Here is a 27,801-nt window from a genome sequence, read left to right on the forward strand (position 1 = left end):
AGGCATCTGTCTCAATCTCAAATGGTTGTTGCAAGTAAAGTGAGCACTGGTGCAGAGCAGAGGTGATGTTTCAACTCTACAAATGCCTTTTGTTGATATTCAAACAAAAAGAATTTTGCTTTCGCTCCTCCCTTGGTGACTTGACTTAAGGGCCAAGTGATATGAGAGAATCCCAACACGAACCTGCGGTAGAAATTGGCAAGACCCAGAAAGCTACGGAGCTCTATCAGAGTGGTTGGGGCTGGCCAATCCCGAATGACTTGGATCTTGGCTGGATCCACATGCACCCCTCGTTCATCAATAATGTATCCCAGATACTGAACCTGGGTCATGCCAAAAGTGCATTTCTCCAAATTGGCACACAGCTTGCGTGTCACATTGTTTGGAGAACCTATCAGATGTGGTGGGGGTGCTCTTTCCAACTCTGGTTGAAGATCAAGATGTCATCCAAGTATACCGCTACAAATGAGTTAGTGAATGACCGCAAGATGTCATCCATCAGCCTCGTGAAGGTTGCAGGAGCATTTGTCAACCCAAAAGGCATAACCAACAATTTGAAAAGGCCCTCCTTGGCTTTGAAAGCAGTCTTCCACACATCGGAGGGTTCGATTGGTACTTGGTGATAGCCGAACTTCAAGTCGATCTTGCTGAAATATTTTGCCCCCTTCAATTGGTCCAGAAGGTCATCAATCCGTGGGATCAGGTACCAATTTCGGACAGTGATCTTGTTTAGCGCCCGGTAGTCAATACGGAGTCTCCAAGTCCCATCCTTCTTCTATACCAACACGATTGGGCTCCCACAGGGCGATGGACTTGGATAGATGTGACCTTTCTGTAGCAGCTCCTTAATCTGCCTCTTGATTTCGTCGTTCTCTAGAACGAAGCGTCGATAGATTGGTCCATTGGGCAGCAGCGCACCTGGGGTCAGATCAATGGAGTGCTTGACTTAACAGTGCAAAGGCACCCCTGTGGGGGAGGTGAAGATGTCCTCGTACTCCTCCACAACCTTGTCCATCTGTTGTTGTCGTGCGGAGGGGCCCTGTCTGGAGGTCGTGGCCACCGTCTTCTTCTTTCCCTGAGGGTGTATCATCAGGAAAACAAATTTCCCGGTTTTGAAAATGAGCTTACTGCATTGTTTTGCAGTAACCAAAAAGATGGCGATAGGCAATGCTACCTCTGGTATCTTGTACAACTTATTTTCCAAAGTAACAATAACAGCACGAGGCCTTGACTCATAAATATCATGTCACTTCCATAAGTATGGTTGGCCTAATAATACATCACAAACATCAAGGGGAGCAACGTCACATAATACCTCATCCGTGAAGGGCTTGATGTTGTATGGAAGGTGGCACTGCTGGCTCACGCGAAGATCCCATCCTTGGTGAAGCCACCCGATGGTGTACAGTTGTGGATGTGCTGTGGTCGATAAGCCCAACCGCTTCACGACCTCTGTCGAAATGAGGTTCTTTTGGCTCCCGCTGTCGACAATGAATTGTAGCGAGGAACCCTTTACCCACATCTGGGAGTGGAAGAGGCGCTCCTCCTCCTCTGGATCTTCAGGTTCCTCCTTTTGGATCTTCGTGGTGGCAACGGTGGCATTGGGCTCCGCATCAATAATCTGCTTCCCTTTTTCATTCCCCTTGTCAGGTTCTGACTCAGAGTCGTAACATGCATCTGATTCCGAAGCCTTTAGCTCGGCCACTAGTGACTGCTTGGCCTGACACTCACTTGTGTTGTGAGTGGAGCTCTTATGGAACTCACACCACTTTCTCGTGTCCTTCGGCTTCGCGGCGTTGTTCTTTGCTTGCGGCTTTGGCAAGTTGTCCTGAGCCACCCCGCCTTGGCTTTGTCTCTTGTTCTACGGTTTGGGGGCACCTTTCCCTTGCTTCGGATTTGCAGATCCAAAGTCTCGCTTCTTTTGTTTAAACTTTTGCTCAATCTTGACCGCATATCGATATGTCGTGCCGAGGGAGGAGATGTCCAAGAATTCCATCTCGTCCTGGAAGTCCCTGTGCAGGGAGCCAAGGTACTTGAGAACCAAATGCTTCTCAAAATCCTTGATACCCAACTTCGTGTGAAGGGTATGAAAAACATTGGTAAACTCTAGCACATCTTGGTCCCTTCCCTGTCACAGCGTTGTCCACTTTATGTATTTATCCTCATAGCTCTTGACAGGGTAGTACTGCTCCTTGATGGCATCCCAAAATGAGTTCCAAGTGGGTGCGGCTGAAAAAAATGAGTTCGTACTTTCATCCTTCTGCTCACAATAGGTTTCCCACCAGTCCTTGACGTGGGGGGCTGCTTTGAGAAGTGCAAAGGTGATCTTTTCCCAGCTGGAAAAATCATGAACGGAAAAATATCCTTCTAGCATATTTAACCATTTATCTACAGTGTTTGCATCTATCTGACCCTCAAATATGGGAATGTCAAAGTTAACTTGTACCTTAAAGGGTGTGGCGCTTCCAGAGTAGCTGTCGAAAGTAGATGCGTCACCCTTGGGTAGCTGCTAAAGGATCTGGGCAAAGTTGTCCATCATCACGTTCCTTTGTCGCTCGAGGGCTTCCTCGAGCAAGATTTTGATAGGATCTCCTGCCCCCTCGTCTTTCTTTTCATCCGCCATGGGAGGCCGTCGAGATTTGCGAGGCTAGTCTTGCAAAGGTTCGACCAGTTCAAGCCCTAACTCCTTATATCCCGACCTCGTTTGGGACATGCAAAGAAAAACAGAGAAAGAGCAATCCGCTCTGATACCATTGATCCAGATTTAAACAAGAACGCAACAAATTACGGATATAACCATAAATACAAAGATGCAGTAGAAATAACACTTCATTTCATTAATATCAAATACTGAAATATGCTTACAAACAGAATGGAAATAAGACAAGCTCAGGCGATGGTAGCTTATCTCTGAGAAGAGATATGGCGGCTACATGCCTCTAAACTGCGTTACAATGAGGCTCAAGGGCCTTTTTATTATTGAACAATAAGAGCAAACCCTAAACAACCAAAACCCTAACCCGAGGAGATGTAACACCAAGAGTTTATGGGACCCGTTGGGGTGAGTTGGACAGCCAACTTCCCGGAGTCACGACTTGGTCATATTATCTCAGTTTGACGCACATGATAACCCATTGGAAAGATCTCTCCGAGGACTACGACAGAAAAGACGATTTTAGGCAAAAAATCGTTGGCAATATATTGCCAAAAAAACATCGTTTAGGGCCTCAAAACAGCTCCGGAAGTTTAGGACCTGAAAAAACTGCTAAAAATAGTAAATTGTGCTACAATTAAGGAAACTAAAAACTAAAAGAAACAATGGTGGGGGTCCAAGTGGAATTGGCGGGTGGCCACCAATATCCACCTGGATCAACTTTCCAATTGATAAAGTTGTCTAAGTGAAATGTTGGTAGTAGTTTTGGGTTGATATGTTTCTTATAGAAGCTTGATTTTTTTATTGCAAGGAGGATATCAAGATGACACAGAGTCTCTATCGTTTTGGCTTCTAGATAGTATCTATTGTCAGATTAAGTCTTGTTCATCCTTGTTTCAACCTTGTGTTTAGGGTTTTTTCCCTATACAGATATTATTAGTTTACCTTTCTTACCTTACTCATATTTCATATGATGGAAATTACATTACAAACAATGTGGAATGTTTTGTTCTCGATAATTAAGTTATACTGCATGTATTATTTTTGGATTGTTCGAAAATCGGAAACGCAAAAATATTTTCTTTATATAGATAATTACTTGTGACTTTCTTATGTTTTCTTATGTTCTTTTATATCTTTAGTTCATCAAGCAATAACACGAAGTTCACAAACACCAGATGTAGGCAGACAGCTAGGAAAAAACCCATATCTAGGGCAAAACCCAGTCAACAACTCTTCCTTAATTTCACAAGATGATCCAAGACTCTTGACCTAGACACAGACTTCCTCCACACCAAGTCAGGCCTTTTCAGCAAAACTTCGACTTAACAACTTTGACTTCAACAACTTCGACCTAGCAGTTAACCCAGCAACAACTTCGACCCAGCGGTTAGCCCAGCAACAACTTCGACCCAACAATTAGCCTAGCAACAACTTTGACTCAGCAATTAGCCCAACAACAACTTCAATTTTGATCTTTCCACCACTTCTCCTTCTCTCCATGGAATTTCGCACTTTTTCTGCCTCCTTGAATATCGAACTTGTGTTTGAGAGACTGCTCCAAATGAATTCAAACTGCGTCAATGTATAGGCTTCTGGTGAGGTCGAATTACTCTGTTTAAGGCCGACTTGGTATGGATGTGACAAATACCTTTTTTGACTCAATAATAAATCTTTTTACATGATTCAAAAGCCCAAGAAGGGTCTTTTTAAATGGACAATGGCTCTAATGACTTGGTATGAGTCTTAGAAGTCCTCAATGGGAGCTTCGACCTAAAACATGATGACCCAAGCATGAAACCCATGCTTTAATAAGACATATTAATAATAATAATAAATTATTTTTCTTCTTTTGATAAATACATTTCATTATGACTCAAATATAATTATGAAGACTGAACCTAGTTACATTCTTCAACATGGACCCCTACTTTAACAATAGTGTTTCTTTGATAGGCTACCTCCCCGAGGCTTGCAAGTTGCAACCATCAGTAGCACCAATGTAACTAAGATCTCAAAGAGTTCCTTCTTTACGAAGCACGCAGTTTTATTGTTTAGCATCTTCTTACCATCTTCAAATATGCTTTCATCCTCTGCTTAGACATTTTTGTATTATGTGATTCCAATTTCAGTTTGTCGAGAAATCAATCCTTGACCATTGTTTTGCAAAAACCAACCTAGAAACAATAAACCTAGCCAGCTTTATTTGTGATTGAAATTTTACCAAACATCAAAATGTACTCGAATTCAAATGACATGAAAGTTGATACGGTCATATGATATGTGGGTATTATGGTATCTCGACCTCTCCACAAATTTTGCAATACCTTCATGCCTTGTTTCCATGGCTTTGCATCTCTAACTATCTAGCTTCAACAAATTCTAATGATCTTCCCCTAACTACCCAATCCTTTATGTTTATGTTTCCTCCAAGAATATCTGAGCCTACTTCAAACATTATAGAATTGCAATTAGGAAAATAGTTGGTTGCCAATCACCAAAAAACTTGTATTAATTACATTGTTTCACCAATAATTCATGGCCTTTCCAATACCCTCCAAATTCCTGGAGAAATACTAATTTTAATATACACATGCTTGATGACATCATCTCATGTGGTAACGAGCTTGCACTAAAGTAGCAACAAGGTGGCTGGTTATAGCAAAATCTCGCACTTCTAGAGAAAAAGTCCAAAAGCTCAATTACAAGACCCCATGTAATTCAAGAGGGGGCATTATCACCTCACCAACCCTCTACTCACTTCTGGACGACTCTCCTCCAACTCAAGGGGAGTTCTCCAAAAGATAGGATTGCAAGGGTTTTAGGGCTTTGAATGTAATCTCAAGAATTGAGCTCAAAAGAAAGATCCCCAAACACACAATTAAGAAATTATAAGACGATTTTGGAGAGTATACCCAAATAAAATGGTATAAAATATTTAGCCATAAAATAAAGTGATGGGAGGATAGAAGATCAATGCCTTAGCTTGCCAATATAGTTTTGGGGCATATGGGGTCAAAGATCAACACATTTGAAGAGGATTAGAGTAAAATTAGGTTCACTAGGCTAGGGTAAGTCCACTCTCTATCACTAGACTTTTCAATCTTCAAGGATGAGATAAGGGAAGGAACCGACCTGCTCCTTCCATAAAGACTTGGAAGAAGAATTTGTTAAGAGGAACAACAAAAATAAAATACCATGCCCACTTGCTTAATACTTAATTTCCATCATCCATAAACATAACCAAGATAAAGAAAGTCCAACTTAGATTATCATGCATTCACCCAAGTTTCACCAATATCCATCCAAGAAAAGATAGAAATCCCCATCAACATGGTCAATCCAAGAGGTCTCTCAACTATACATAAATAGCCAAATCATAAAAAGAGAAAATTGCAAGAAATTTCAGACTTGCTAAAGGAATTCTCCCCCGATCCAACCATAAGAAAATGAGAGGAAGTGCACCTCTACTTATCGAGGAGGCGCTCAACTTGCTTTAAAATTAAAATAATAATTTCTAAGCCAAAATCCCTATTCTAGACTATGGAGGGACAAAAGGCCCTATTCTTCAATTAGTTAAACTAAATTACATAAATTGAGGGGCAGCCACGCCACATGTACAAAGCAAAAGAAGAAGAGCCCTCAAAAGGTGACCTATCTCCACTAATGAGAGGCACAAGGGGGTTTTGGTGTAGTATCCAACCTCCAAAGGCCCTTCAACACACAAGTATCCTTTAATTAGCCTTCAAACTTACCATGAAACCCTCCAAAGTTGACACACAAGCCCCTAAGGGGTTTGGCCTCTCCTCCAAGGATGACTTCCAAAGCACCATAGTGACCTACAAAGGCCCTCCAAATGTAGACACATGTTCCAATGATAAGACACCTTCATTAATAGGGGTTTGACCCATCCATATCAGTTGCCAACATGCAATACTTGATCCTCAAAGACCTCCATAAAACATGTAAACAAAAGCCCCAAGTCTCCATTCAAAGTGATTCTTCTAGTCCTCTAAAGGTCAGCGAGCAATGTTTTCAATTGCAAGTAAATATTTGTGACAAGTCCCAAAGTGGGCACTCAAGCTTTCAATGAAATTACTCAACATCCAAAAATCCCCAGTGATGGGGCATCTCCACAAATGGTGTTAAGTAATGCCCCCAAGATGTGCCATTCAACCATCAAATGATATTGAAACTAGACCCCCATGTATTCAAAGACTCAAGTTCCCATGGTGAACAAGTCAACTTAGCTTTACTTCTACTTACAAGTCATCTTTAAACCAAATGTAGGTCGACTCCAATTCCTTCATGAATAGGTCGACTCATCATTTATCATCATTTATCTTGTACATCGATTGACGATTGAATTATAATTTCTTGAGAGAAGCTTGCACACGTATATACACATGATGTCCAAAATTTAAGTGCACTTCATTAAGAGACGACTAACCCATCATTAGGCCTTATTTGTTTGCGGTTTTATGAGTTTTTCCACGGTTAAGTTGCACCTTTCATCATATTCCTTGGCAATTTCTATACTTTGTTGATATACCTTCCTCTTCATCATTTCCTTTTTATATGTACATCATCAAACTTCAAACATTGACCTAAAGATTGCAACAAAGAGCAAGTCTGATAATCAACTATTCTCGAGTTCTTACAAGTGTGAATCTAAGTCAAAAAGCATGCCCAAAATAGAGCACACTGCTAGCATGAATCTCTCCCTAGGATGTGTGACTATATATTATGACTGACTCCTTAAATTTTGTTGTCAAATATCCTCTTTAAACATAGAAATATTTCTTAATCTTGTGTAGATTCAACACAAACAATAAAAAATTGCGCTACAGTGTCTTTCTCACCATCCATAGCCATGTGAGAACATGCTTCCCTTCAAACTCAATTACTAATGAATTCAGTTCTTAAGCAGAACGAGGCCTTGAACTCTTGGCAAACTACCATAAGCCTCTATTCATCCAACATTTCCAAAGTTTAAGGATATTTCTATGCATGAAATGATCACGACTATCGTACTTTGTTGGGATACCTTTGAAATTGCAAACATGCCTTCTCAAATTAGGCCAACTTCTTAGTTGGCAGGCCGACTTGGTCTTGGAGGGTATTTTGACACTTTTAAATACAAAAATAATTATTTTTACAAGTTACAATGTGCCTGATGGGGTCTTCAACATATGACAATGACTCTTTTGACTTCTTGACCTAAGACAAACCCTAAAAGCACTCAATGGGTGCTTGATCTCTAAAATAAAAGAGCTTGAGCATGAAACCCATGCTTCAAAATAGCAATAATAATTTTTCTTTCATTTTACAATATACAAGAATCAAAAGTACATTTCATATTTATGAAGAACGAACCTAGTTACACATTTTTCAACAGTCTATAGGTCAACATTGGTGATAATGTTGTCCACATGGAGCCTTTGTTCCACTTGCGTCCTTCTTGGAAACCTGAACTTCTTCCCTTGTTGCAACCCTTTGGAAAGTTGGTGCATTCTCTACTTCATTCCCCTTCATCTTGCCTATCCATTTCTTCTTTAGCTTGCCTTTCAATTTTTGGGCTAACACACAAGATGGAGTTTCCAACAATTCACATCCCAATATTCAATCATCTTAAATTTTTGCCATTGTTCGAGGAAAGTGATCCTTTCCCTTCTTAGGTAGCTATGCATTTTTACTCTCATTGTTTCCTCTTCTATCTTTTAGTTGATATGGAGAGGCGGCTTTACAACCTCCTTAGAAAAATTGGGCTCTCAAAAGGCTTTCTTCATTCAGCATATAGCCTCAATATAGTTACCCAATCCACAAAAAGAATGTGAAAGAGAAACCCAATATTGATATGCCTTATACCCTCTTCACTTGCAGTGATAAAAAAATTGAAGACTTCTTCTTTTCATACTTGTGGGGTGTCCTTGGGCTTGTTTACTCGCTTGCTTGGATGTCCAATCATTAGTGCATGAGAGATGTTTGAGACACCGTGTTGTTTCCCTTTCCCGAGCTTGCACAAGGGTGGAGTGGCTCTTTCCTATCTTATGCTTCCTCATTATTTGCAAGTTGCTCTCTCTCTCTAAAGTAGCTTTAGCCTTCACAAAAATGTGTTGGTTGGTGTTGGAATCTCATTTGTTTCGCTTTAGAAGAGGCTTACATTCGTTCTCTTCAAAATGTACATTGCCTTGCACTACATGGGAGAATTCACCCACTGTCACCACACAACCTAGATATCCTAACCTTCATACTAAGGGCCAGTCATTGCCTCAATGAGATTTTCAAACCTTCATACTTGCTACCAAGTCCTTGGCCAAAATAGCTCGTCTTCTTCAACAACTCAAGGCCTATTCCCTTGGTTTGCATCTCAAGAAGAGCAAAAGACACATTTGTTGATTTAATTTGAGAAAGGGCTTCCAATGGAGTACATGCCATACTCGAATAAATCATGTCTCATGTATCTTTTGTGAAAAAAGTAAACCTTCTTGAAGTGGAAGGTGCTTCTTGATTCTTCACTCTTCACAACCTTCTCAAAGTTTGGCTAACATGGCTCCTTTAGTATACCACTCTCCTTGTAATATTTTCATGGTTTGGTCATTTCCTTCCTCACATTGTTTCAACTCTAAGTTGCACAAAATGTGGAAATATCTACTAGTTTTCTACACGGGAACACCTAGAATTATGACCCCCACAAAATGGGTAAGTTAGGAGAAATGTGGCATATTAAATACAAAAAATATATATATAGATATCCAATTTTTTTAATAACAATTATCTTGTGAGAAAATTAGAATGATATAGAAACGATATTTTAGAAAGAAAACCATGTCTATATTAACTCCCACAGATGATTAGATGATGCAAAATCCAAAATTAGCCTTTACAAATGAGGCTATGAGCCTAAAAACAGCCTTTATACATAAGGCTAAATGAAATCAAACATAAGCTCAATACAAGTACAATTACATATCCATCACATTCTCATCAACAAAAATAAGACATAATGCTTGTTTAGTAGAACTAGAGGATGGACTAGAAGAAGAGATAGCTACACTTCCAATTGCATCACCACCAATATCAAGAGCAGCAAAAGGGAGTTTCAAGACAAGGCAATTTGCATTGACATCTTAGTCTTTATGAGGTCCACTTGTATATTCTTCAACCACACAAAACACAAGGCCTAGTTTGAATACACAAATACGAGATCCTCATCCTTTTGCAATCCCAAAATATTGTATTCCACGACATGAATAAAACCATAGGTGCTCCCCTTTCTGATAATGTTTTTAAGCTATCTAAGGGTACCACACCCTTCATAAGCACTTGGACAGGCCCACAAACCAACAAAAAAATCTATGGAAATTTAACTTCTTTTCACTGAAATGGATTGGAAATGACATTGCACATGCCATACAACATTTCCGAATTGGGAAATGTCATAAAATACAACCAACAATGTTTTAAAGCCATTTTGTACCAATTTCCACATTTCCTAGCATCTCTAGGACTATTACGCGATGATTCCAAGTCTTTCCTACAACTTCACTTCTAGCTTATTTACACTCCCAAAAATCAACATAAAGGGCACCTTAATCCTGAGTTTACTACAAAATTTGTTTTTATCATTTTCCAATGCTATCTACAACAAGAAAGACACATTCATTGAGGTGATTTGTTCAGGGTTGTGTAGAAGAATCTTGGGGAAAGTAGTTTAGTGTGATTCTTCGTTACTTAATAACAATTTGTGGAGTCTTTTTACTTTTCTTGTTAGCTTAATCTTTCTTCTTCTGCTTATTAATGCATGTGTGTGTGCTTCATCAAACTGCTACCAAAACATAAGAACAAGAACACAAGATATTTGCTCTCTGCCAGGGCCAAAACCTCTCTTCTCTTGAGAGGAACACCCTTTAGTGAATTTCTCTTATTGAAGCTTCTATTGATCAATTCAAACCCTGGACCCCTGACAAAGATATCCTCCAAGCACAAGTCAAGTCTTCACTCATTTCTGCACCATATACCTCGGCACTTCATCCTCCTACTCCCAACACTTCGTTCTTCTTTTCAACTAGTTAGTAACCTTGTTGTACTTGCTCTAGAGAAGATGCCTTTGATGAGACCCTTTTCATATGAAGATTCCATTCTTGTCTTCACCAATCAATGAACTTGTAAGACTGTAACAGGAGGGTTGTTATGACAACAAGGACAACCTCTTTACCTTCGCACGTGTGACTGTTTTCTCTATGGTGTAGACCTCTTTCTTCTTTGATCACCCTTCTTCTTCCTCGTTTTCTGCGTTGATTTCAGAGCTATATATGTGTTCTAGTTACATTTCCTTCAACACTCCCTCTTAACTAGGGAGGTATTCATATACCAAGGTGTTTGGCTATTATCAATCTTGAAGAATTCACATAACAGAAATTGGATTAGTAATCCATCTATTATAGCATCATATCCATCTGCATTGTCATAATGCAAGGCCTTGACTAACAACTCCATCTCTTTACGAGACCATGAGCTACAACGCTGGCGAGACCAATGATTTCTAGACACCTTCATCATTGTCTCTCAAGGTACATACCCACCTAGGTGTTCTCCGAGTATGACCTTCTAAGACTATTCTTATCTTGGGTTCCCAGCCCTTAAAGAATATCGGTCCTCTTGCCTACTCTTGTCTTGGATGCCCTACACATCTTCAAAGAGTATTGGATGCCAAATGATTACCCAATCCTCCCATTCTTTCTTCCCAAGTAAAGACAAGAATGTAGTGTTTATCTTGTGTCTACATTTCCATTCATGGCCTTCATCTAGACTTACGGCTATTAGTCCTGGTCTAGTGCATGACCCATGAAATGGAAAGGACAATTGTCACTCCTTTGTAATCAGGGGTGATCCAAAACTCCCTCTTGATCAAGGACCTGTCAGAGCTCCCTCTTAACTAGGGACTCCTTCATACATTAGCAACTTCTTCTTCTGGGTCCTTCAGTTGCTTGATCTCCTTCCTTTCTTTGATGTCGTGAAGTCTCTGTTCGAACTTCTTCTAGGTAGGGCACCATCCATCGATCACTTTCCTTCCTGGTTTGTCATGTCATTGCTTCCTTCGTGGAAAGTGGCTTTCATGTCATACATCAAGTTTTTCTTGTCATCTTGGCTACTCCTTTGTCATCTTGTCCATGCTTCGGAATATTCTTCTCATGAATACTTCATTGTACTTGCTTGTTTACATGCTTTGACCTAGTAGCGCATTATGACTTCATCCCAATATTGCTTCAACATTGCTTTTTCTTTTGTTGGATGGCTTCTTCGTCACGACATCTCTGTAGAGTAGAATCAGTTCTCTGCACCTTTTATATCTCCAAGGCCTTCATAGGTGTCAAGGGTCCTTTTTTTCTTTATCAGAGTTATCTTGCCTTCTTTCGGGAGATATCTTCAAAGTATCTTGTCAGATAGTGATTCTCGGTGATCATGGTGTTCTTCCACATGCTTGATCTCTTTCTTCATTAGCTTCTTATTAGATAGGTCAACCATCTTATGCTTCTTGAGAGAGCATTCCTTCATTGCTTGCTTTCTAGACTTGTCAGCATTTCTTCTTGCTTCTTAGTCAGCAATCTTATGCTCCTTATGTGAGCGTATTCTTTTGTTGAACTTCATTGCATTGTGGTACATGCCTTCGAGCATGTTCTTGGTGAAAGAGATTCTTTCATGCTTGATCATGTTATAGAACTATACCCATGACTCAATAATATACAAATGATAACATGACTTAAACTTTGATGCATACATACCTCATCTTGATTCTTCTTTGATCATCCTGGCTTCATTTGATTGACCTTGGTGTGGCCCTTCTTGCTTCATCTTAGCTTGCCTGCATATCATCCTTTTCTTGAATCCCATGAATGGGATTCCCAATGAGACATCTACTTTGGTCCATGAACCTTCTTTTGAAGATTCCATCAAAGGATCTTAAAGACCCTTGCCTTGCAAATGTTTCTTTTCTTTTGATGATGGAGGTCTTCTAAGATTCTTAATCATGATCAATTTTCCTTTCATCATGTATGAGGTCCTATACTAGGTATGCTTCTTCTACATGAATATCTTGAGCTATATCTGCCATGCTCCTATATTCTAGAAGATATTTCTACTTATGCATTTTTGTTCTTATCATAAATGCTACATCTTCATGAGTATCTAGAATTCTATGTACATCATGCTTCTAAATTCTAGAGGATGTTACTAGCCAAGCAATTTTAATCTATTCCTACATGCTCCTATCTTACTCAAAACTTTAAAAGAAATCTAGAAGTAAAGAGTTTGATCTGGTCATAGTAGAGATCCGAAGGATCTTCCTTCTTTTGCTTCTTTCCTTCTTCTTTCACCTCTTGAGTTATGTGAGCTTCTTCCCTCTTTCTTTTGTTGTTGTTGTCCTCCTTAGGCTTAGGACAATTCCTTTTGTAGTGTCCATATTCTTGGCATCCAAAACATTGGATTTTGGACATGTCTTTGTTGTTTGTTCTCCGTGGACCAAACTTGCCAAATTTACCCTTTCTCTTGGTCATGGTAGCAAATGCTTTCTCCTTTGATCCCACATCTTCCTTTGCCTTAAGTTTGGTTTCCTATGTTCTGCATATAGACCACATTTCACTGAGAGTGGTTGCTTACTTCTTGGCATATATGCTTGATGTGAAGTTTCCCCACTCCTCAAGTAGAGCATTGAGTACTACAGTTGGTATCTCTCTGTCAGACATGACTTCCCCAAGCTCTTGAAGTTGATCTCTCATTTCAGAGATTTTCATTTAGTAGGGAGCTATTCCTTCCTTTGTTATCTTCATCTTGTACAATTCATTCCTCAAAGATATTACTTCTCTGATTGTGGATACCGATAATAGCTCTACTAGCTTATCATAAATTTCTTTTGATGTCTCAAATTTGGAGACATAGGGAATGAGAGAGTCTTTGATTGATTCTATCAAAATCCTTTGAGCTCTTGTCTCATCCTTATTGTACCTAGCTCAGGCTTGAGTTTGTTCCTTAGCACGGATAGTGATATTCCCTTTGACATGTTCTAGGAGTTCATTCCCCTAGAGAAGTAGATCAGTCCTCTTCTTCCATGCAAGAAAGTTATTGGTACCTACCAATTTATTGCTTTCCTTGCAAAAAGACATTGATGTATGCTCAGAAGGGGGCATGTACTTGATAGATTTTGAGATGTAATGGATTTGCTTCCTCCTTGAAGGCTTGATGGCTTGTCTTCCCTGGATCTTGATGTTCTTCAAGTTGTCTTCTCCAAGTGAACTTGCTTGGTGATGAGATTTGCTTGAAGACTTGTAACTTGATGTAGGTCCTGCTTCAATCTACTCTTCTTTGTAGGTGCCTTTATGTAAGGCTCTTCTTCTTGCTTTGTAGACCTCCTTGATGATTCATGGACTGTAGACCCTTCTTGTTCCTTAAGTGATTGAGACTTCTAGGCTTGATGCTTCAACTTTGTAGATGCTTCCCTTGATGAGTGTTCTTGAGTTGCCCTTTCCTTGATGTGTTACCTACCCTCTGATACCATGTTGAAAAATCTTGCGCAAAGTAGTGTAGTGTGATTCTTCGTTACTTGATAACAATTTGTGGATCTTTTTACTTTTCTTGTTAGCTTGATCTTTCTTCTTCTGCTTATTAATGCATGTGTGTGCGCTTCATCAAACTGCTACCAGAACATAAGAACAAGAACACAAGATATTGGCTCTCTGCCAGGGCCAAAACCTCTCTTCTCTTGAGAGGAAAACCCTTTAGTGAATTTTTCTTATTGAAGCTTCTATTGATCAATGCCAAACCCTAGACCCCTGACAAAGAGATCCTCCAAGCACAAGTCAAGTCCTCACTCCCTTCTGCACCATATACCCCAGCACTTCGTCCTCCTACTTCCGGCACTTCGTTCTTCTTTCAACTTGTTAGTAACCTTGTTGTACTTGCTCTAGAGAAGATGCCTTTGATGAGACCCTTTTCATATGAAGATTCCTTTCTTGTCTTCACCAATCAATGAACTTGTAAGACTGTAATGGGAGGGTTGTTATGACAGCAGGGACAGCCTCTTTACCTTCGCACATGTGACTGTTTTCTCTATGGTGTAGACCTCTTTCTTCTTTGCTTGTGAGAGCTCCTTCTATGCTTGAGTGAGGGGCCTTATAGGCCTGCTTAGATAGCCCAACCAACGATACTATGTGATTGTAATAATAGTATTGTTTTGATTGCAAGAAGAGGTTTGTTTCTCACACGTGTGACTGTTTTCTAGGGTTAGACTCTTCCTTGTACATTGCACTAGAGGCTCCTTTTCTTGTCTTTTGATCACCCTTCTTCTTCCTCGGTTTTTGTGCTGATTTCAGAGCTATCCATGCGTTCTACTGGAGTGGAGTATGACCCTTATATATAGGTGTTTGCTCCTTCTTTTAAACAGACTTGAGGCCAACCAAAAAACTTGTTTGTAGGCCAACTTGAGGACTACTCTTATGCTTCGGATTTCTTCTTTCAGGGATGTTGTTGCTTGGAGGATGCTTGTGACTTTGCTTGGAGGTATTCTCTTTACCATAATACATATAAATACAAAGTATAACATGCCCTTAAGGTCTTCAACTTATTCTTTTGACTATTTGACTCACCTATAGCACTTTAAATAGTGCTAGACCTATTTCAATGAGCAAGAAACTCATTGACATATATTATAAAAATAATATTTCTTTTCTTGAATAAATACAAATATCAAAAATACATTTATGAAGACCGAACCTAGTTACATTTCCTTCAACAATTTGTTCATTCCAAATCAACATGTGACAACAACATAGAGGTCACATCATTAGAGGGGATTGACTTCAATCTTATGCATACATGACAACCACGAAAAGCAGTGATATTTGTGGTATTTCCCATTCTAATCTCTAACCTAAACACAACATGGAGGGCACAATTATGGGAAATATGATTTGAGATCTCCCAAGACAAGATCATCAATGAAAGCCAATTTAATACATGTTTTTAACTGCAATTTGACTCATGTGTCTCAATTGCCATTCATGCCACGATGATGGCCTCTTTTAGGAGATTTTCTTCATATCTCAAATTGAATTTAGCAGACAAATCACGCACCCCAACCTTTTACTCTAGAGTTTGACTTTTGCATGGTGGCCATTGTTTGGGTGGAGGATAATTCGATTAATTATCCTATCTAATCGATTAAATAATTATGGTAGAGATTTTTGGAGGATGTGTCTATTTAATGAAGGTTGATTATCTCGAGGAGGGTTTATCCGATGGTTCATTCACTCTACTTCTTTCTTATGCTTTCACCTTCTTTCCCATTTTTTCTTTTGAGCAAAATGTCTTGGAGCTAGTTTTGAAAATGAAAACACTTGAAACATGACCCCTTCCCCAATATGTACATCGAGGGAATTGATCTCTCTCTCTCTCTCTCTCTCTCTCTCTCTCGCTATCTATCTATATATATATATATATATATGTAAGAATGATAGCTTAATTTGTAGGTAGGTTTAGAAATATATTAGAAGTTAATTTTTCATTTTCCATAAATCAATATTCTTTAGACTTCTTATGGATCTCATGCCTCTTGTGGGCACTTAAGGGTTTCCAAGAAGTTTCCATAAGTTTCTAATACTGGGATGTGAGTGATTTAGGTGTTTTGCGCAACAAAATTAAACTCTTTAAGAAAGAATTCTCCACTTGTCAAAAATTACACATTGCACTACTCTATCTTGGTCATCATCACAACAAGGAGTTTGATTCTCTTGCTAATTCATTTTTCAACTCCTCATTCTTTTCCTCCAAATTTTGTAACATTATTTCCAATATTTTCATTCTCATTTTGAATTTATTAGTTACATGTTACTCTTGTAGTCTATGTCATTTAAGAACTTTGCCTGTAGTTGTTTAGTTTATACAAATCCCACAAGCAATAAGAACTCCAATATGAAATTGATCTATATTTTCAAAGGGCAAGTCAAAATCACCCAATGTTAACAATTACAATTTTCTTAAACAAAATAAAACTTTAAAATTTCTAGCCTTCAATGTCTTTCTCTTACGTGTTGTCTTACTAGATCAAAAATATGAATCCCAACAGTACAAAATGTAGCAACATATAAACAAGAGTACATAGTACACCACGCACTCTAAACAAACAAACCCTCAAGAAGAATAAAACAAGTGATATTAAGGATCTATATAACAACAAATGCATTTAAGCTACATTTTGCTTCTACTACAAAATTACAATTCATATTCATTCACTGAGTCACCAATATATTGACCTTTGCTCTACTAGTTTTTGGTCGTGCCTCTACTTATGGATCTATTATGCATTGGCTTGTGAACAACTAGAGCCTTTTGCTTAACACAAGCCAACTATTTTAGCACAATGTAAAGCTTAAACAAGTCAAGTGACTACACTCATATCCTAAACACACCATTGTCTCTTTAGCAATATTAAAGCTTAAAATAACTCTGGGTCTCTCCATAGTTCCTCCAATACCTTCATGCATTAATTCCACGAGTCTCCACCTCTGACCATCTGTGTATAACAAATGGTCTTCCCCCACATATCTGTTCCTTTGCATCTCATTTTCCACCAAGAACATTTGACCCTAGCTTGATCCAATGTTTTAAAACTCGAACTCATACTCGGCACTAGCTGAGGGTTAACTCTGACTCAGTATCGACTCGGACTAGTTGATTCCAATGACTCGATCTTTGTAAAAAGTACATTAAATATTTATTTTTTAATGAAAAAACATATTTTTAAAGATTTTCATTCATGTTTCGAAACTCAAAGCAATAGAATAATAGAGAGAAGACAACATATGATCAAAGTATGCTCATGAATATATCTATTATATAAAAATGGTACCTAGTGCATCGTCCAAAACATGTAATATATACAAATCAGAACAAAAACACATAACTAAGGAGGCTCTAAATGGCCTCTACAACAAAACAATACAAATGCATGATTACAAGTCATTAATACAAAATACTAACTAGTGATCACTAATCACTACTGCTAGACAAGGCTAGGAATTAGTTTAAACAACAACAAAAAATTGATTTCAAGTCTGCCTAGCCCACCTTTATTCCCCGCCGCCAAGCCGGCCAGTTTATATCGAGCTCGATTGGTCTGGCCTCGAACCTCGAGTAAGTGACCAACTCAGCACCAGCCATCGAACATATTAATTGACCAAGTCAATCCAAGTAGGGGTATGACTCAGTCAACCAGGCTAAATCTAAGTCAAATCAGCTCGGTTTTAAAACATTGGTTTGATCATTATAACACTACAATGGGGGAAATGATTGGCCACCAATCAACAAAGAACTCGTGTTGATTAAGTTGCTTAAACAAGAATTCATGGCCTTAACACTACACTCTAAATTCTTTGAGAAATATTAATTTTATTCTTCAAAGTTCACATGTTTGATGGCATCATTTAATGTGGCAATGAGCTCTAGGTGAGATTGCATCAATGTGGCCCATCCACTTGCCACATCATGGAGGGGTCAACATATTTCATGGTTGTTTACTTTGCTATTGGTATGCAAGTTTTTCTTCTTGTTATTTGCTTGCACTTCCTCGTGTGCACATAATCATGCCACATATCTGTTGTTAGAGAATGTGACGATGCGAAGGGGTGGACACATCTTCCTCCCCACCCCTTTCCATACTACATAAGTTTGTAGGCATAGGAAGGTGTGTACTTGCCTGCTAAAAAAATAGAGCAATGGCACAAGAGGAATGAGATGTGATCAACCTTCTCCTCCACCTAAATGGCAAGTCTTCCAAATTATGGGGCTTTCTCTCCTAAGATCATCAATCTAAGTGCAACATAAGTGAGAGGATTAGTCTACTACTACAATGTCTCAAACTCTTGTGCTTAATAAATTGAAAGCAAAAATGATTTAAATGTCTACCAATTATGACATAATCGTTAGCTTTATATAAAATAAAGGCATAAAATAATTTTTGTACCAATTAATATAAAGGCCTTTAGCCCATATTATAAAAAAAAACCTCCTTTTATAATCTAGGTTTCATCCGTAATAAGGTTTGCCAAAGATAAAAGTTTTTGCTAATGAGCAAGATGTTGGAAAGGAAATTCTACATCTATATGAAAGTACTAGAGTCTACACATGTTTATGTTTTGAATTATTAGCTTTCCTCAATCGAGCGTATAATATAAGTATGCAACTACACAATTCTATAAACCATCTTGAAAGACAAAAAAGGATTCTATAGGATTAATTGCAATATGTGTTTCCTGTCCAAGGAGTATCAAGAAGGCTAGCTATCATAAATAAACATTAAAGCTCAAGTAGTCACCAAACGTTCCAAATAGAACATTATAGCCTTTAAAGGAGATGAAGGTTGAAAAGTCTTAGAAGGCTTGCCCCATGGTAAACCTAAGTGTAAAAATTTTGATTCTTTGGTTTTTGAACATCAAATTCTATTGAAGATAAAGTTCCTTTGCCTTATAGAGTATATGGAGGGGCCATGGACATTGTAAGTATTTTCTAAAGCAGAATTGAAACAAATATATTCAATCTCTCCTTTAATAATCACTTGATCAAGTTGACGCTCGTTTGTGATATACTAATTTTGAAAACCTCCAGAATCATTCTTCGATTTCTTCTAATCACATCATTTATGCTTTATGCATTGTCTTTGTAGAAACATTTGAAACTAACTTAGTGCCATAATAGGTTTTTTATTAACATTGGCCTCTTGATGGAAAATTATATTTAATTTACTCATGTCAAAATTAAGCCTAGTTTAATATTGAGTGGCCCTGTTGTGGACTTGCCACATGGTAAACCTAGGTGTAAAAATTATGATTCTTTGATTTTTGAACATCAAATTCTATTGAAGACAAAAATTTATGTCTTATAGAGTATATGGAGGGGCCAAGGATGTTGTAAGTATTTTCTAGAGCATAATTGAAACAAATATATTCAAATCTCTCCTTTAATAATCACTTGATCAATTTGACACTCGTTTGTGATATAATAATTTTGACAACCTCTAGAATCATTCTTCAATTTCTTTTAATCACATAATTTATGCTTTATGCATTGTGTTTGTGGAAACATTTGAAACTAAAGCCTTAGTGCCATAATGGAATTTTTTATTAACATTGGCCTCTTGATGGAAAATATATATTGAATTTACTCATGTCAAAATTAAGCCTAGTTTAATATTGAGTGGCCCCGTTATGGGCTCCAACATATAACATCAAGCATGAACAATTAACAGAAATTAAGTGGTTGCATGAGTTTTTGGAAGTTGAAGAAAACAAGGGGAATTGTAGCCCAACTAGAAGAGAGTGGAAAAGACATCAAACAATTACCCACTTCCCATAATTTGAAGAAGTATTTGTCACCTTCCCATTTGCTAAAATTACGCTTATTGGCATGCCATGCTTTTGAGCTTGATATTATTGGAAGAAATATTTTTAGGGTTTGATGTTTTTTATTATGCATATTACGTTTGGAAAGAAAGGTGTTGGCTAGAGCTATGTTGCTACACATCTTTGCATCTTTTCATGCACATTTGGAAATCACTATTTAGGGATAGCTATGTTGTTTTATGTTAAATTTTGGTGTTGTTTGTAATTTCCAATAGTATGCTTTTGTAAGTTAATGTATCTATAGATTGTTGTTTGATTAGGGGATAGCTATGTTGCTTTATGTTAAATTTTGGACAATGGTAAGCAAATTTTTCACTTAAATATATTAACAAAAACCTAGATACCTTAAAAACTAAAACCTTAATCAAACAAAATATATATAAATATATATATGCACGTTAAGTTTCAAAAACATACTATTGGAAATTCAAACTACAAAAATGCATATCTGAACCCTTAATCACATCTATCTTCTATTGAACACTATAAAAAATAAAATAAAAAACACCATAATAGCTCCAACCTAACACTTTCCAACCAACACAATGACGTGCCCTACATCTCCTTTATAGAATATGAAGAGGAAAAATACAATGAACCTAAACATATGCAAAACCCTAACCCTAATTTGATTGCCTAATGCACACTCCTTGAATGGATAAGGGTACCAAGAGAAGAGAACCTCAAATAGATGATGAGTTGAAGCATACATACAAGCATGCCCTCCTTGAGACCTATGCCATATACCTAAAACTAGGAAAAACCTCTCAAGCATATGCATCCTCGCTAATTATGGAAATGCATGCAAAATTGAAGTAACTCTAATTGTACAAAAGATTAGACCAAACTAGTTCTGAACTAGATAATGGCACATGCATGTTGGAGGCATGCACTCCTAACTGACCTCTACATAACAACAACTCACCTCTAAACGCAACTAGTGTTGCCTCTAACCCCATCAATCATCCAAGTTTTGTTCACATCTTGAGGTATGGATATGTTGTGTCATGATATGGACCTATTGTCACTACTATGCAATGAAAAATGAGAAAAAACAACCTAGAAACCAAGCAAAAACTCTAACACTCCCTCTTTCTAAAGGAGGTGTTCTCTACCAAGCCAAGTTTCTCCCTCAACATCTCAAATTTCCCCTTTGCCAATGGCTTAGTCAAAATGCATACAGCTTATGAGTCTAAAGGAACATACTCTAGGATCACTACACCCTTCTAAACTTTGTCCCCAAGGAAATGCTACCAAATATCTCTATGCTTGTAGCGATTGTGAAGCACTGGATTTCAAGAGAGTTTGATACAACTCTATAGGTAAAAGAGTATACCTTGCAAAGATAGATAACTTCACAACTAGCAAAATTGGCTACGCTTCACAATTAGCACAATCGGTTGTCATGTACTTTGCCTCTATTGAAGTAAGTGCCACTATTGCTTGCTTCCTGTTGAACCGAGATATCATATCCAAGCCCAAACTAAATTAGAACACTAAAGTACTCTTCTTGCCACTTATGTCTCCAACCTAATCAAAATACACAAGCTACTTTAAAAAGAAATTTCCATTTCGCAATGTGGCAAAGGTCGCCTTTCCATTGTCAACTTATTACCACAAAGGTGTAAAGGGAACAATTAAGCATTTAATTGCTTCACTTAGTTACTTTATGCCAAAAAATATTATGTGTTCCTACCAATTTCCCAGCACACGATTTGAATAGGCCCAAACAGTGGAATATAGCTCAAAATATAAGCAATTTGACTTCTCATTGGGAACTAGAGTTTTGGTTTCCTTTGGATTAAAATATTTTATTTAATGACTTCGTAGGTCCAATCCAAGCACATGGTTGACTAGCTTATTCCTCAATAATGGTGATTTTGACTAGCTACATGTCAATTTTCGATAAAGCATAGACAAGAACCAACCTCTTAAAATTTGTTTAGCAATATGCTAAAGGCTTACCATGATATTTTGTAATAAATGACCCATTTTGCTTAAAAAAATCATTGCACAGTAAGGAGCATAACATTGACCTGGAGTGCCAGTTTTTATTCTATAAGTTGCAATGAGCTCCTAACTTAAAGAACTATAATATGTCCTTGTGCATATGATCTGCTGTCGATGTTGTGACTAAGTTGTTAATCCATGAAATTCTTGGTTTTTGCACTAAATGGATCTTTGAGGTCTCATTGCTCCAAGAGGCATATATTGCTCATACAAAGTCAACATTGAGCACAGTAAGTTGCATTTGAAAGATGATTTAAACAAGAATTTTTTAGCATTGATGTTAACTACTGATTGTTGACACAGTGTTTAGTCAAACTTGAACTATTTTCTTCAATTATTGTGAACACACAAACACACCCCATAAACCAAGCCGCAAGTGATAACTCAATTGGTTCAACCCTTTCTACCAAGGTATCATGACTAAGAAGATCGTGGGATCTATCCCCACCAAGTCCTACAAGGTTACCAATAACTATTGCAACTAGCAGTTAATATCATCCTCCATTCAAAAATACATGGAAGAGGGGGGGAACTTGCAACAAGTTGACAAGGTACCAACTTCATCACTATGAATGCTTAATACACAATAGGGTGAAGATAATACATTTCTCCCAAAAAAAGTACCCCGATCCAAGGACTATAGGTAAATGACATTTTTCTAGTTCAAAGAGTTTCCTTAGGAGAAATACCTTGCTATAAGACCCTGAAATTCTATAGAAAGGGAATTAAAACTATTTGCACCTTACATGAATAAATAACTAGAGATTAGAAGAGTGGTTCAAATAAAAAAGCAAAGTATAAGTTAAGGAACTCAAATAAAGACATTTTGCAAAAAATAAAAGATATATTCCTTCATGACTAAAATTTTATCACTAGAAGAAGTCAAGTTGAACTAGGCCACACCCTTTAATATATTTTCATCATTTGATATTTATAAATGAATGACTATGTCGATCTCAATATAGAACATTAGATAAGTTAAGTGGAAAGTGGAATACCAATTTTAAACTGTCTATCTCATTAACCAAAATAAATACAATTTGAATTTTGATGGTGAAGGCCAAGAATACCTTATTTCCTCAATTTTTTAGGTTGTAACTTCCAAGGTCTATCCATTATAGATCACAACTACAAAAGATGGAATTGCTTCCCTCATTTGTCCTTTTTGCAATAAGAAACTTTCCTTTTTTTGGTTTGGTCCAAAATCTCAAGTGCTTTAGCACTATAAAACATACTTATGCTCCTCCAAGAAAAGTGCCAATCTCAAGCTATCTAAAGGCTATCTTAGGCTTTTTTTTATGATTCCTACACTGCATGAAAACTATTATAAATTAGGACTCTATAATTTTTATGGAGAGAACAAAAATCATGCTATAAACAAACATACTCTTGTTCAACACTCCTTGTCTTCCATCAACAATTTCAATGATATGTCTAACCAAGCCATGTGGATTGTAAACCATGTGGAGAAGGTGTCCATGGAAAAGCAAGTTTGCAACTTTATTAGTCCTTTAAGGCAATACACCCCATACTCCAAAGGGAATGCCACCAGTGAAAGGCTCTACATATATAGGAGGGAGAGGAATTGTTGAAATATCCTCTAGTCTTACTACAGTAATGACATTTCGTAGGGTAACTAAAGAGTTAATAATATTACACCGATCCTTTTCATTTTCTATAGAGAATACGCTTTTAAGTAATGCTAATAAAGTAACTAAAGAGTTGCTAGAATTAATAAATAGAATGATTCCACATTATACATATGCATATAAGCAATTTAACATTTTTCTATATATGGGCTCATTAGGTGTTTCTTCAACAATAAGCTCATCTATAGTAACTAGTCAAGGAAATGAGTGCATAAAGAGAATGCACCCCTCCTCTGGATCTCGGAACATCTTTTGATTAATGTTTTCTATGGAACACTATTATCTTCCTTGGTCAGACATAATAAATAAACTCCTTAATTATCTCCGTGGCTAATGAAATGATAGGAGCCTCTAAGGTGGCCCCATCATAACCCCCACAGAAAGCCACTTGACAAATCTCACCCAAGGCAAGTGTTGGGCTTTACAAATCCACCATTTCCAAGGGAAAGTGTTAAACTTAGTCAATGCAACAATGTTGTGTACCAGAACAGAAAATCTGTACCCTATGTAAGTCATCTATGTTTGTGAGCTTACATATTCAATAGCACATAAGCATAGGTTTACTGACATAGATAAAACTATTGTGTTTAGGTAAACAACAAACAACCCTGGCAACGTAAGCATCCTCTTATATGTTCATATTAGTCTTTAATCAGTGATAATGAAAGAAGTCAATAATTAAGATCCCTTGCTCCTCGAGGCATCTGCTAAAGATGGATGGAGTCAAAAGGACTACGACTATTAGGACCTACCAACAAGCAAGTGAGCAGTGGTGAAGAACTGTGTGGTTGTGCCCTCTCAGTCATTATTAGGCATGTGTGCGCTCAGTTGCTTGGATTATCTCGCTGGTTGCTGTTAATTCTGTATGATGATTAAATGGACTATAGTCTATCATGCTTCGTAGTAACACGGTTTCACAGTTAATCTGCTTAGTAATTACTAATTATGCTTAACTTGTCCCGTGGCTATGACAATGGATGGCTTACCTTGTAATTCTTGAATATTTTTTTCATTAGTTTCATATAAACAAAAACCTTATTAAAAATTGAAAAACCACAAGCTGCTACACCTATACCCGTCAGTATAACAGACAGAGAAGCTATGACGTAGAGCAGTTGAGCTAATAATCCTATTATCCCTATTAGTTGCTTGCATTTTGAATCTGATTTTTTTTGTTGCTGATACTTGAACAAATAAGGTCTTGTCTCATTAACTAAATCACTGTTGGATTCTCCCCTCCTGTTTTTCCCTACCCTTCTGCAGAGAATTTTTTCTTGTTGGGATCCTTAGAATTTCCACTTTTTTATAGCTTATTGGTCTTTGTCTTCTGAGGAAGTTCGTGCAGCTCTTTGCTTCAGATTGAATTTCACCCCACGTCTTGTCTTTCACCTCTTCTTAACTATTTGAAAACCATCTCAATCCACTTCTATTAGATTGATTTTTCTCTCTCATAGGGATTACTATGGGATTTAATTTCTTCTTTTACACGCCCTGATCTCTCCACTACGAATCTTCCAGCATGAGACAAATGTTAGGGTTGAGAACCATTGGCCGATATAACCACATCTTTAACTGATATCACTGAAGGAAAAGAAGCACCCTTGATTGAAGAAACTGGATTAGAACCCTCCAAAGCCGGAACACTGGATGGAAACTTTGCAGCTGACTCCTCACTGAAAAAAAAGGGAATATAACGGGCAGCATTCTTCAAAGGCTGCGCCCGAATGCAGGAAGGAAGGACCCGACGCCAAGGAGGGCACCTTTGTCACCACGGATACTGATCTCCTGAGGTTCATGCACAGCCTTGCTCATTTACATGCAGAAGACAGTGACTAAGTTCTATTGAATACGAGGCAAATCTACTGCTCCAAGCTATGTGTAAGTTACAATCCACGGGATCCAATTTTTTTTGACAAAATGAAATATAATCCCAATATTGACCTCTGACTGTTATATATGTGATGTTGCAAGCTATCTTACTACAGTGATATATCCTTATCTCGGAATCCATTCCACATGAATACCCGTGCTCTTGAATTAGTAAAAATGATAAATTCGCTAATAACTTACCCAGTGCAACGGTAAAACCAGAATGTAGGTATGATCACAAAAAGTCCTAACCGAATATCAATATAATAGATTACAATCTAATAGATTACTCGGGAATTGGGGTTCTGACTCTGTTTGGCGTTCTTAGGACTCCATCAAATTCGAACTGATAGGCCAAAACTAAGGGGACAGAGGGGGTACGGAACTCTCAGCACAACAACTGAGACAAATTCGGCTCTGTCTATCCAGCAAATTGTCAGAGAATGAAACCCGTCAAAAATCAACCCCCCAACACAACTTGAACAGAAATGGTAAGTTTGGTGGATAGCATAGTAGCTAAAAATAAGAAGATAACTGTAATTGGGCTTGCATATGGAATGAAGTCATGACTTAGGATCAAGTTGAGATATAAGAAGAGAGTTGACTTACGTGGCAGAGAGGTAGTGTATGAAGATGCGGGCACTTTCGGAGCAAGCTAAAAGGGCCTCCTTGTGAATGGCGATGTCCTTGGCGGAGGAAGAAGGATTGTCCTTCATTAGCTGGCTCAGCTTCCCCTTCACCACTCTCCTAACGTTGGCCCGCGGAAGGTCCTCTACCTCGCTGGTGCTCGCCATTGTAGCAAATGCCTTCAAACCCCGGCCCGCTCTGCTAATAGCCCAGGCAGTAGTTGTGAGAGTTAGTTTTTGCCTCCACGGGAATTTAATTTCGTTGTGTTTTAATTTCTGGAATTTGGGCGCCGGGAAGAAAATTTGAGAGGCCCCGGCACTCAAATCGGGATCTACAGCCTATCAGAAGTTAAACCTAATACTAGAAAACTAATTAAAAAAGATACATTTTTTAAAGTTTTCGACGATATATCATTTGATGGGGTGTGTTTTTTAACAAATTTCGAAATTTGGATTAATTATGGTTTATTTTGAATTTGCAAATTTGGATTTATTATAATAACAAAATAGATTATAAACCAATATTTAAGAAAGAGCATCTATCTTTTATTATAAACAATAATACTCCAACATTACAATTTTGTTAAAACCTTCCTTAGAAAAACTTTAAAAGGGTTAATTTTAAATTAATTTTTTAATTTTAACCTCTATTCAAAATGATTTTTAATATACTAAATTACCTAATTTCTATTAAAATTATTTTTATTTTTATTTTTAATACTAGTAAGAGTTTGGAATTTATTATATAAATATATTCTTAAAAAAAAGAGTTATAATTATATAAGGTTTACCCGGAAACTTTTCATCTTTAAACATAAATACTTTGAAAGGATAAAAAAATTTATAAAGTTAAACTTTTCATCTTTAAACATAAATACTTTGAAAGGATAAAAAAATATATATATAAAGTTAAAGATTTATAATATTAATGTTTTAAAAAAAAGTGTAATGTTGGAGATTTATAAGACTAAAATGATAGAAAAGAGTAAAAGTTAGATATTTATAAAGTTAAAACAATGGTTATAAATATTAATTTAACAAAAATATGAAATCTTAAAAAAGATTATTTAAATAACCCTTACATAAATTTAAAATGATAGAACTTGGCAAAAAAAATAAATAAAATATTTAAGTAATCATTACATAAAACTAAAATGATAGAAAAGAGTATAAGGTTAGTGATTTATAAGATTAAAATGATAGAAAATAGTACAAAATTGGAAATTTATAAGGCTAAAACAACTACTATAAATAATTATTGAAAAAATATGAAGTTGCACAAAAAGAAATAAAATACTCAAGTAACCGTTGGATGATAATATTGATATTTAATTGTTGATTGAACAACTATAAAGTCATTGTAAAAATAAAATAAATTGAGAAAAATATGGAATCGAAAAAAACAAATAAAATATTCAAGTAACCATTGGATGATAATACTAAATAAAATATTAAAATAACGGTTGGATCATAACATTGATAGCTAAAAAAAATTGTTTAAAAAAAATAAAATATTAAATTAATTGTTGCATAAAATATTGAAA

General features: G+C 37.1%; 1 protein-coding gene across 1 annotated transcript in view; it reads right to left on the reverse strand.

Annotated features, from left to right (window-relative positions):
- The window catches only part of NF-YB11 (nuclear factor Y, subunit B11), a 39,639-nt gene extending 13,024 nt beyond the window's left edge, over nucleotides 1–26,615 (reverse strand). The window contains exon 1 of the mRNA XM_089385131.1: nucleotides 26,241–26,615. Coding sequence (XP_089241257.1) covers nucleotides 26,241–26,425 — 185 coding nt within the window. The 5' untranslated portion in view covers nucleotides 26,426–26,615. The remainder of the gene's footprint in view (nucleotides 1–26,240) is intronic.
- Between the last annotated feature and the right edge of the window lie 1,186 nt (nucleotides 26,616–27,801).

The sequence above is a fragment of the Pinus tabuliformis genome, chromosome Q, assembly GCF_031772625.1.
Source record: "Pinus tabuliformis cultivar Carrire ecotype Pingquan chromosome Q, CPIR1, whole genome shotgun sequence".
Taxonomy (NCBI): Eukaryota; Viridiplantae; Streptophyta; class Pinopsida; order Pinales; family Pinaceae; genus Pinus; species Pinus tabuliformis.